This window comes from Cucumis melo, chromosome 1 (genome assembly GCF_025177605.1).
Source record: "Cucumis melo cultivar AY chromosome 1, USDA_Cmelo_AY_1.0, whole genome shotgun sequence".
Taxonomy (NCBI): Eukaryota; Viridiplantae; Streptophyta; class Magnoliopsida; order Cucurbitales; family Cucurbitaceae; genus Cucumis; species Cucumis melo.
The window spans coordinates 4,598,984-4,610,991 of record NC_066857.1 but is presented as its reverse complement, the minus strand read 5'-3'; the positions used below and the strand labels follow the sequence as shown (position 1 = coordinate 4,610,991).

At 33.7% G+C, this 12,008-nt stretch overlaps 2 protein-coding genes across 3 annotated transcripts; both read left to right on the top strand.

Annotated features, from left to right (window-relative positions):
• The first annotated feature begins 1,260 nt into the window (after positions 1-1,260).
• On the top strand, positions 1,261-6,036 carry LOC103500481 (pentatricopeptide repeat-containing protein At4g38150). 2 transcript variants are annotated; one of them, XR_007821473.1, is made up of 3 exons: positions 1,286-2,178; positions 2,336-2,516; positions 5,498-6,036. XR_007821473.1 is itself a non-coding variant. In XM_008463784.3 (2 exons), exon 1 carries the CDS (start codon positions 1,416-1,418, stop codon positions 2,496-2,498), a length of 1,083 nt encoding a protein of 360 aa, XP_008462006.1. In that variant the 5' UTR covers positions 1,261-1,415; the 3' UTR covers positions 2,499-2,516; positions 5,498-6,036. The 2 variants fall into 2 exon arrangements, 1 of the variants encoding a protein (XP_008462006.1); XM_008463784.3 differs by having other exon boundaries at positions 1,261-2,516.
• A 2,916-nt stretch (positions 6,037-8,952) lies between these two features.
• Positions 8,953-11,666, top strand: LOC103500483 (AP-1 complex subunit sigma-2). The gene is made up of 7 exons (XM_008463787.3): positions 8,953-9,101; positions 10,115-10,201; positions 10,396-10,487; positions 10,623-10,731; positions 10,858-10,893; positions 11,058-11,144; positions 11,425-11,666. The coding sequence occupies exons 1-7, from the start codon at positions 9,099-9,101 to the stop codon at positions 11,494-11,496; spliced, it is 486 nt and encodes a 161-aa protein (XP_008462009.1). The 5' UTR covers positions 8,953-9,098; the 3' UTR covers positions 11,497-11,666.
• The last annotated feature ends 342 nt before the right edge of the window (positions 11,667-12,008 follow it).

Here is a 12,008-nt window from a genome sequence, read left to right as displayed (position 1 = left end):
TATTTTAAACAGTGTGCCTCTGGGCTTTTTTCGCTTTTGGAATTGTTCTATACAGTGTAAATATTTTGCCGCTTTTTCATATTTTTTAAAAGACTCCAAATTTAAGAGACATTAGTTAGTGAATTTATGTAAAATGGTTCTAAATAGTTTATTGTATCAATGGTGCCTTTAGAGCGATGGTTAGGAATAGTAATTTTAGAAAGAAAAAAATTTAGATATTTTATAAAATTGATTTCTAAACCATCAAATTTATATTTGGTAACTAACTATAAATTAATTTTTATATATTTAAAATTGATTTTTAATAATTTTTTATAGCAAAAGTAATTTTAAAACTATCAAACTAATTTTAAGTCATTTTGTTTTAAAAAATATAACAAAACGTCAAAATATTTACACTACAATTGCGGAAAAAAAAACAGAGGTCCTGTGTAAAATAACAAAAGTGCCTTGTAAATCACCTCGTTATTTAGATTTGGTTATTGTTTGAAATACCAAAAAGTCATTTAGATTTGGTTATTGTTTGAAATACCAAAAAATAGTTTAATTTAGTTAGAAGATCGTTTAGATTTGGGTTCTAAACAATTTTTTTTTTTCAAAATTTGGTATAAGATTTTTTTATTCTTTTGGTGCACTTTAAATTTCTCTAAACAATAATTTTTTTTATATATATATATAATCGTTTACCTTTGCCTAATTCAATCTAAAGTTTTTTTCAAGATTCTTTGTACACGACTTTTTTTACACCATCGTTTACATTTGTCTCCAATGTAAATGATTTTTTTAAAAGATTGGATCTTTTATTTTTTTTACACAATCATTTATTTTTTTACACCATCATTTACATTTGGCTACTCCAATATAAATTTGTTTGTACATGATTTTTTTTATTTTTTTTACACAATCGTTTCTATCGTTTACATTTAGCACATTTGGCTAGGACAATCTAAATGTTTGTCGTTTAGTTTTGAGAAAAAGAAAGGAAAAGAAAGACGATGATGACAGCGAAAAAAAGAAAAGAAGAAATATGATATAATAATTAAACGACATATAAACGACGGAAAAAAAGAGAAAGACAACCGAAAGAAATTGAAATACGATGTATATAAATAGAAGGAAAAGAAGAAATAAAAAGAAATACACGAAAGAAATTGTAAAAAGAAGACGATGAAAAAATAAATAAGGAAGAAAGATGAAAGGTGAAACTCAAATATTTAAATAATAACCGTAAATAGTTTAGGTTATTATTTATCGAATTTCTCCTTTCAAAATCTGTATAAAATAAGTGAAGAAGTGCTTTTTGCCATGTCACTTGGCTAAAACCCTACTCCCATCCCCTTCCCTTCCCCATTTCAGCTTCCATCAACTTCCCCTCTCGTAGCAATTTCTTCATAATTTCTTGGCTCAATATTCTCATGGCGGCGTTTCAATTTCAATCTCGTCTTCAAGTTTCGAAGATTTTGTCTTCATCAATTCGGAAATGGGAAATAGATTTTCCTCTCCTCCACAATCCATTGCGAACGCCGGATTTCTCTCTCTCGCCGGCGCCATCTCGTCGTTTTTCCTCCAATTCCATGGATGACGATCGTGCCTTCTCGGAGTCCGAGCCGAGAAACACCCCGCCGCAACGTCGTTTTCCTCCAGATCATCGCGAAGCTCGTCGTGTTCCCAGAGGGGGAGTAACTGATTCTTACGATAATCGAAATCAACGCTTTAATAGGCATTCAGAAGGTTCCTCTTCTCGATTCACAAATGAAGGGTCGACTTCGCGGCAAAGGAGTGAGTCTTTATCTCAGAAGGATTTTAGCTTTCTTGAAAAATTCAAGCTGAATACTGATAATCAGAGTAGTGGTAACGAGAAGACTGAGGAGAACTCTTCTTCTGCTCCGGTTTCTGAATCAATGCAGGAGAAGCAGCAATCGCAACATCAGCGTCCTCCAGCAGCTGATGAGATATTCAGGAAAATGAAGGAATCTGGTTTAATTCCCAATGCCGTTGCTATGCTTGACGGGCTTTGTAAAGATGGACTTATACAAGAAGCAATGAAGCTTTTTGCTTTGATTCGTGAGAAAGGTACAATTCCAGAAGTTGTGATTTACACTGCTGTTGTTGATGGGTTTTGCAAGGCGGAGAAATTTGATGAAGCAATTAGGATTTTCAGGAAAATGCAGAATAAGGGTATTTCTCCAAATGCCTTCAGTTTTGGTGTCTTGATACAGGGATTGTACAAATGCAAAAAATTAGATGATGCTGTAGCATTTTGCAATGAGATGTTAGAATCTGGGCATTTACCAAATCTTACCACTTTTGTTGGCCTAATTGATGTGTTATGCAGTGAGAAGGGTGTGGATGAAGCTCATAATGTCGTAGAAACCTTTAAACAAAAGGGATTCTTGATTGATGAGAAAGCTTTAAGGGAATTTTTGAATAAAAGAGCCCCATTTTCACCAGATATCTGGAAAGTGTTCTTTGGTAATAAAAAAGCCCCATTTTTCTGAGATTGTTGTCGTAGTGTTGTAAGTCTTCTCTCTTTTCCCTTTTATGTAATATCTTATATAATTCAAGTTATGTTTACTATAGATTATATGGAGTAATTTGAGTAGTCACCGATATGTTTGCAACGAGAATTGCCTTCAATCTTTTGATTGCTTCTATAAGTTTTCACGAATGGTTGGGTACAAAAATTATAAGATACGAAACAAGGAAAAGGAGAATAGCCCGTTTGTTACTTTGGTATTTACAATCTTTACAATTTATCATATACTATTTAGTTTCATCAGTATCTTTTTTTTTTTTTTTTAATATTTTCATTAGCACTCTGGGATGGTTGTGATTTATAAAAGAGTAAAAACAACCTTTCATTAGAAGAAAAATGAAGGAATACACGGAAATCCAAAAAGCAAAAAAAGGGGAAAAAAAATGCACACAGAAAGGAGTGCCACTAGAGAAACGGTGTCTAGTTGTAAAATGATCCCTAACCAATAATTATACACAACCTCCATCCCTGAAGCCTTAAAAAAATTAGGTTTTAACTACTACTTAAGCTTATGTATTTTTTGAATGAGAAACACAACTTTTATTGAGAAAGAATGAAAGAATGTATGAGTACAAAAAACCAAACCCACAAAAAGAAGGAATCTCGTAATCAGAAGGGACTCCAACTATACAAAATTATGTTCATTGAATAATTACAAAAATTTTCGAACAAGAGAACATAAGCCTTCGCTCCCCATCTCAACACCCTACTATTTCTCTTATCACAAAGCACCACGGAATAGCACAAACACTGGCATATTAGAGAAAGCAGCCTTTCTTCCCAAACGGAGGAACTCCTTGATCATGTCTTTATAAACTCTGGGACAAACACTGCTGAAGCCAAAAGTCTGGAAGAAAGAGTCCCAAATACTCATTCTCTTTGTTATCTTCATTCTGGAATATCGATACCTAAGCTTATTTTGATTTCTTCCCATCAAGCTTACTGCACAAGTTTACAAGTTTTAGGATCACTCAACAAAAAGCTAGCCCAACCTATAACCTGTCATTCGATAAGTGCACACTTCAAGTTAAGTTAAAAGCTTCCAAAATCTTACTTAGCATAAACATACAAGAACATACAAGAAGTCACGTAAGCAAAAACATACAAGAACTTAGGTATAATTCTTACTTAGCGTTGCTGTTTCCCCCTCCCTCTTTTTCTGCTTCTTCCTCATCTTCTTCTTCTTATCAACACCAGCTGGAAGTGCAAAAGTTTACATGAATAAATACCATTTTGAGCTTAACCAGTTGAAAAGATTCAATTTGCCTTTAGAACTGATACACAAAATTTCTGGTCTGCATCAGCATATTCATCACTGTTATCACAAACTAAGCATTATGTGTGCATTTCTCACTACATCAATAATTACATTTCCATCCAAATAGTGTTTTATATCGGACTCATGGGACAACCCGCTTGATACTACAACATTTGGGTGTTGAGGAAACTCATAGGAAATTAATTCTTGAATAGATGGTCACCACAGTTTAAACCCATGTCTTCTTAGTTGGATATTGAAACTTCTTTTTATCACTAGACTAATTAATTCCTTGAGGTTTTTCCTCTTGGAGAGGCGAGGCGGAAGCCTCAAATAATGAATTAAAAATGTTTTATAAAACCTAAACTAGCTAAACATGATAGGTGTATAAAAGTGTGAAAAAAAAAACTTCCCACAATTTTGACTTGATAAAAATTCTAAACGGACGTCTTTATCATCATTACTGCTACTATTATTAGTAATAGGATTGATTTATGTTATATATGTTTGCGTTCAACATTCTTAAGTTCACTATAGTAGAAATAATCCTAGTTCTAGTTGTCACAACTCAAACCTTAATATCTAGGCAAATCACTAGTTCTAGTTGTCACAACTCAAACCTTAATATCCAGGCAAATCACTATTATTTTTCTAATCACTAGGTGTGGGCCATGAGGTATAGAGATTTTAAGCCTTGATGCCTTTTCACAAAGGCGCAAGCCTCATTTGTGGGAGGAGTAAGCCTCTTATGGTTCAACAAAGGCGTAAGTCTCGAGGCTAAAACTTAGAGCTTTGCCTCGAAATAATAGTAGAAATAATCCTCGTTCTAGTTGTCACAACTCAAACCTTAATATCCAGGCAAATCACTATTATTTTTCTAATCACTAGGTTTGGGCCATGAGGTATAGAGATTTAAGCCTTGATGCCTTTTCACAAAGGCGCAAGCCTCATTTGTGGGAGGTGTAAGCCTCTTATGGTTCAACAAAGGCGTAAGTCTCGAGGCTAAAACTTAGAGCTTTGCCTCGAGGCGGGCCTCAACGTGTAAGCCTCATTAACTTTTTAAAACATGGAATCCAAAACAATAACCGATTGTGAAGATTTAGACTTGGAAGCTCAAGAGGAATCACAATGCAATTTTTAGGCTTCCTAAATATTTGCAGGCAAAGTTGCATCTTATGGGAGAATCGCACTAGTGAATGAAACTCAACTAGACTTGTAGGTCATTACATTTTGGAATTTGATGAGTGGAAGTTCATACTCAAATACTGTGTGCAGATTGTTTGGCTATTATTAGAAAAATACTTAAATGCATCCCAAAATTGCCACATGACAAATTCTTCTTATATCTTTCTTGAAATATTTTAATTCTTTTTTGTGTGTGTAGTGTGAGTGGGATGCATAGAGTTAGAATGCACCTAAGCATGCTTTTACAATTATTAGGATGGTGTTGGGATGCCTAATTGCGCCACCTTAGATTCTAGTTTCTCTTTTTCGCTCTTGTATAATCCTCTTGCTCTTAGAGCTCTTGTATCTCTTTTTTTTACTATTATTAATAAAGAGATCTGTTTCCTTAATATGATATTAAGATGATGTTGGGTCAATAGGAGTTTTCATTTAATAAGGTGGTATAATTTGCATTCTTGTTAGCTATGGCTAAGGTTATGCAGCTCCCTAAATGTTGATGTTTATCTGTTTTTATGTAGGTGAAGGGACCAATCATATTACTGAGAAGAAACCACAAGTTGAAATCATTGTAACTCAGTAGTCAGAATTCAATTATCGTGTTGAAGAATAAAAATCTGGTTGAAGAGTGAACAATCTGCAACTGTTGAAGTGAGAGCTCTAAACCGTCAGTCATGTTCGGGGAACACAAAACTTGTGCAGTCAAGTTCATTGACCTTACGTGAAAGATTGTGCGGACTGGATCAATCGGCATGGGAGACATTAGCTGCAGTTAATAAGTGATGGATATTTTTTGCAAGATTGAACATCAGAAAATCTGTTAAATTCACCATTTACCTCTTAGATTTTTTTTTTTAAACAACAATCATGTAAGGTATGACTATGGCATTGCTTCCTAGTTGCTATCACTAATGGCTATACAGAGTTTCTTTGTCTTTGTGCACTGTGCTTAACTTCCCTTATTTGATTGTAAAGAGTTGTATGTGAGGGAATAGAAACTGTATAAGGATGGAAGGTCTTGTATTCAAATTTTTGTAACGTAATGTTGTTTCTTTTCCAATTGACATCGATTTTTACTTGTAGGTGTTCCACAAATTTTCAAGCCTAAAAGTAAGGAGAATGTTGAATATTGATAATTGATATATTCAAATTTACCACAACTCTTTTGTTTAAGCTTTTGATCTGTAATTTAATAAGAAACATGATGGAAGTATCCCTGATTGTTGATTCTCTGTGTTGAGTTCTGTTCATGGCTGTACTCTACTCCTTGATATATTATATTTTATTTAGGTGTGGAGAGTGAAGAATATGGAAGAGACACACCATCTGGCTTTAGAGAGGAGAATGAGAAAGAAATCCCACGTTGCAAGGTACCCGTTTATTTTAAAGCTAAGGCACAACTCATCACATATATATTGTATTTTGTTTAGAGGAGTATGGATGATTTGGTCGGTATTATTCTATCTTGAACTGCAAGTTTAGTCAAAACCTGGGAAGGGAGGTGGATTCTCTTGTTTCCTTATTTTTAATTGTTATTAGAAGTGAAATATTAAGATATGAATGAAAGATTTTGGTATCATGTGAATATTTTAGATACTTGAGGCATTGACTAACTTATGAAGTATTGAGTGCAATGTGGGGTCGGCGCCGGCCCTCCTTCCCAGCCGGAATCATGGTTCTAACACACTAAAATATTAACAAACTCATTGGATTTTAGGAAATCTTCTCCTCACGAGTTTTGAGATTCTTTTTTTTTTTTTAATTTTACATCAAGTTCAATAACAACATGTGAGGTGAGTGATAGGGGTGATTTGAACCTTTGACTTTTGGTCGATAGTTTGTATTTTAATTAGTTGAACTGAGGTTCGTAGAAATGTTTTACCATTCTAATTATTAATTGTTAAATTTATAAGTTACATAAATTCAAGTACATTAAACCAACCATTTGCATTATTGCATACTTGATTTTACAAACAATGAACCCTTTTCTAAGCACAAACCGATAGGGGTGTTTACATTCATTTCAGTTTGGCAACCAAATCCAAATGAAAATTTTAGTTTTGGATATACACCCAACCGAATCGCAAATATTTTTTTTGATTTTCAATTTGCATATAATAAATTTATACAGTTTGGTTCCGCTTTTAGTGTCATATAAACAATTCAGTTTGGTTTTCAAATTCAAAACCTAATCAAACAAAAAATATTTGATTTTCTTACGATTTTAAGTCTAATTGATCAACAACTTAAGTAGAAAACGAGTTTCTTGATTCTGTTTGATTCAATTTGATTTGATTGGCTTTAGTAAACAACCCTACTTGTAGGTAGATTTATTAGCACAGAGTTAGGTTGTTGGGTACAGCAAGATTGGTCAGTATTATATGGTTTTCATCTTTACAAATATAAAATTAAGCTATACAAATCCAATATTTATAATCCCATAATATATTATGAGTCAAATATCCTTGATTGGTTATATTCCTCCAAAAGTCAAGGCCTGAAGTCAACCCACCTGAATATGGTAAGCCAAGTTTCTACTATAAAAATGCCTTTGCTTCTTCCATTTTTCAGAAACCAACAAAAAAAAGAAATAGAAGAAGGGGGCTGCTGGTCTTGAGTTTTTGGCAGAATAATGATAGGTATGGCATTATGTAGAGGTTCAATGTCCATGGCCACCGTTGTCTTCTTAACTTGTGTGTGGATCCCTTTGAGCCAACTGAAGGCAGCCATTGCGAGCATGTTTGACATTCTATCGGGTCGAACATGTCCGATGCTCACGACAATACCGTGTGAGGTGAAACTTCTGGTTTGTAGGTTCGAAGAGCTGCAGCGTGGGGTTGGATCGGAGGAGGAAATTTGCTCCGTTTGCTTGACGGAGTTCACCAGAGAACATTTGGTGAGCCAAATGCATAGATGTAGCCATGTTTTCCATCTAGAATGTATTGAGAGTTGGCTACAAAGAAACCGATTTACCTGCCCTCTCTGCAGATCCTTCATTGTCCAAGTATTGTGAATCTTTTAGAATCTCAATTTCACTGTTTCAAAAAGATATATAATTCAACTAAATTCTGTAGCGTTTTCAATGTTGCTGATTACATTGATGGATAGATTGTCAAATGTCACTATTGGAGTCCAAAGTTCATTGTTTGATATCCATCTTATCCAATTAAAAATGTAGGTGCAAATTTTTCATGCTTAAATATGGATTGTTTTGTTAGCCATTATTGTTTATTTATTTATTTGTTTTTCAAAATTAGTTTTCTTTTTTCCCTTTGTCTTTTCTATAGTTAAAGGGTTACGACTTTAAAGTTTTTATTTTACTAAGTCATCTTTTAAAGCAAATAAATAATTGAGTGGACTATTTGGATGGCCTATTAATTGTTTTAAAATGTTTTATAGAACAAAAATTTAATCCTAATCCTATAACATGTTTCAACAAGCTTTCTATATATATTCTTAATAGAGTATTTTATAAACCAACCTCTTCTATGATCATTAAAATAATTATTTTGAATATCAAACCTAACATGTTTAAACAAGTTTTTAACAGTGATTCATTAAAAGGAATAACGATTATGAAACAATTATAAATAATCAAGTTCAATATTAAGTGTCAAAATTGACATGGTTCAATTATATGACTTTAACTACAAGGAGATATGAAAATTGAATTGATTCACAACTATGTTGGGATTAACATTTTAATTTGAACTTAATATATTATATTAGTTTGGGAATAAAGTTTCTCTTTTTCTCTTAATATTTTATTTCCACGCGCTCACGTACGTTAAGAAAAAGGTCAACGTTTTAAAAAAAAAATTTAAATGTCAACGACTTGAAAATTCTAATCGTCAACGATTGATTGCCCCTGAAAAGATGGAATAAACAGATTCGAGAAGATTTGAGATTGGGCTTGTAGATCTTTTGTATAAAAAGCTCACAGGCCCATTAGTAGGCCCAACGGCCCGAGCCCAAAGCTTTGGCGGGTAGGAATTCCGAACAAAATATAATTTGCGGCAGAACGACGGAGGAGAAGAAGCTTTACTGTGATCAGAGAGATCGAATTTTTTTTGTTGAGGATTTTGGCTTTGAGACCGCTGGTTCTTGGGAGTTCATAACAAAATGGTATTTGATTTCGTTGCTTTGATTCATTTCTTGATTTTGATTGTTTCAAGGTTGAAATTGTGTTGTTCAGAGCGTTTTAGTCTTCCTCATCGTGGATCTGATTTGGTCTTTCTTTATGGGATGGATTAATTGGCTCCTTTTATGCTTCTGAATTTTTGTTTTGTTCTTGAGTTGATTTGGTGTGGTTTTCGTTGGTGTTTGATTCAGATCTTTGCTTAGCTGACATCCGAATTTTTGCCCAATTTTCGTTTCTATTTGTTGTTTGATTTGTCGTGCTAGATTTAGTCTTACTATAGGTGGTTTTGTTGAGCCTCTCTTGGGCGGAGCTGTTTATTCTCGGTTGAGCTAATAATGTTAGGTGCAAACAAATACCTAAATTGGTCAAGGAAGGAAGTGCTCATGTATATATAAGTTAGGATGATTCTCTCCTTTGATATAAGCTTTTAGTGTGGTTCAAAAAACAAAGTCATTAGAGTTTATGCTCGAGATGTACATACGGGTGGAACAATATATACCATCGTAGAGATATATAAGATTCTGTTGTCCTTGACTAGACCGGAGAAGTGGAAATTCTTGTTTCATTTCGTTTGTTCTCAAGCTTGTGAGTTTGTTTCAGCCATGAATTTCTGAATGTTATTTTTGCTCTCTTCTCAAGGACTTTTGTCAATTACCCATAAGTTTTTACTATTGTGGGTTGGATTCCTTTTTGTAGGGCTTAGTTTTTTGGCATCTTTGGTTTGAGGTGTTTTTTGTATGCTCTTTAGCCTTTTCTGTTGCATTCTTTCATTTCTTTTTTCAATGAAAGCGTGGTTTGTCTTTAAACAGTTGTTCTCCTCTTTCCTTGTGCAACTTAAGTTCATTGCTTATATCTTCAACTATTTTTCCTCACAAAAGCAAAGATGACCTAATCAAAATCTTACATAGTTTTCTTAATAAAAACAACTGCTTTCATTGAGGAAAAAAAATGAAAGAATACAAGGTGTTCTAACTGATGTTCTTGGTGTAAATTCCAGATTCACTTTGTGCTTCTTATAAGTAGACAAGGAAAAGTGAGGTTGACAAAATGGTATTCTCCATATTCTCAGAAGGAGAGATCTAAGGTAGGTCAGCTATTTGCCTCATTCTGTAATTTAATGCTAATAGCTTCTATCAATTTTCAAGCAATGAGAATATTTGTAAAAACATGTTTCCTTTCCATAAAGTTTATTTATTACCTTAATAAGACTTAATTCCCCTAGGATCTATTGGACTTACCACATTATGGCATGTGCTTGCGCTTATGTTCTTGAAACAGGTTATCCGTGAGCTCAGTGGAATGATTCTAAATCGAGGGCCTAAGCTTTGTAACTTTGTGGAATGGAGGGGACTGAAAGCTGTCTATAAACGGTACTTCATGGTTTATTGATGTGTTCTGCAACCCACTTCATGGTTTATTGATGTGTTCTGCAACCCAAATTTTTAATATTGTCCATGTTGCATGTTCTAAATATGATAAATGATTCTACTGGACATGCAACGCAGATATGCTAGTCTTTACTTTTGCATGTGCATCGATCAGGATGACAATGAACTAGAGGTCCTTGAAATTATTCATCATTACGTTGAGATTTTGGACCGTTACTTCGGCAGTGTAAGTGAATTCAGCTATAGTTCATAAGTTGTTTGAAACTATTCTTCTTGCATCCCCCTCTTTAGTTGACTACCTAAGCTGACACTTAATTTTTTCATTATTATCATCTTTCATTTATGCCTGTAGGTCTGCGAATTGGATTTGATCTTCAACTTTCACAAGGTATTATTGACTTGTTAATATAAACTATGCACCTTCTCTTCAATATGCATTTCATTGTCTCTGAATTAGTTGCACTTGCAGTGTAGCTTCTGACCATTGAATATTTCTTGATTGGATGTTCACAGTCTTTATACGAAACTTTGAATGCAATTTTAACATTGCAGGCCTATTATATATTGGATGAGCTTCTAATTGCTGGTGAACTCCAAGAATCAAGCAAGAAAACAGTAGCAAGATTGATAGCCGCACAGGTACTCTTTTCTCTTATCTTTGTAATACCTTAGTTAAGATATCTTGTTTTTATGAGAAACATTCAACAATAATCTCATTGATAGAATGAAATTACGCAAGGGCAAATGCGCTGTGAGAGTTACATATTACTTTTTCCAATGTCTCTCACATATTACTTTTTCCAATGTGCAACAAGGGGAATAAGCACAAAAGAAGAAAATTTACACCAAGACAGAAATATACCTTCGTTAAGATTTTAATTTAGCTGACCATATGGTAATTGCTATATCATCATTGTAGGATTCGTTGGTGGAGACTGCAAAGGAGCAAGCTAGTTCAATTAGTAACATAATTGCACAGGCCACCAAGTAGATGAATAACTTGAGAGTGTATGTTTCAGTTTTTGCGAAATTGATTTGTTCTGAAGTATTGTAATTATATGTTATCTCAACTTGTATCAAACAAGTTAATGCCTTATTTTTGCTTATTTCATTTGTTGTATTCCACAAATTGCTTTTTGGAATTTCTAGTAGTTCCATCTACCTGCCTAACTGTTCTCCTCGATTTTTCTATTGTTCATCATATACAAATGTTATTGCTTGCTGGAAATGGTTGATCTCCTATACTTGCTTTCATAATGTTTCGTATATCTTAAGTAGGTTGTTTTATGAGATTAGTCGAATTGTGGTCCGAACATTCATGGATATAAAAATAACGTCATGATTTGAAAGGGGACATGCCTAATAAGGAATTGAATCCCAATTCGAAAGTATTTTAATGTTTTTTCCCAATTTTGGATCAGACACTCTTTAATGTTTCTTCATTGATTATTGACAACCTCCACCCTTGACTTGTCTCCATCTTTCATGTTTTTTTATAACAAT

What these genes read in the sequence shown, in the direction of transcription:
- LOC103500481 (XM_008463784.3), top strand. Translation starts at nt 1,416, where the DNA reads ATGGCGGCGTTTCAATTTCAATCTCGTCTTCAAGTTTCGAAGATTTTG.
- LOC103500483 (XM_008463787.3), top strand. An exon ending in TGGACCGTTACTTCGGCAGT is followed by an intron (nt 10,732 to 10,857) that starts GTAAGTGAATTC and finishes TTATGCCTGTAG; the next exon opens with GTCTGCGAATTGGATTTGAT. An exon ending in TGATCTTCAACTTTCACAAG is followed by an intron (nt 10,894 to 11,057) that starts GTATTATTGACT and finishes TTAACATTGCAG; the next exon opens with GCCTATTATATATTGGATGA.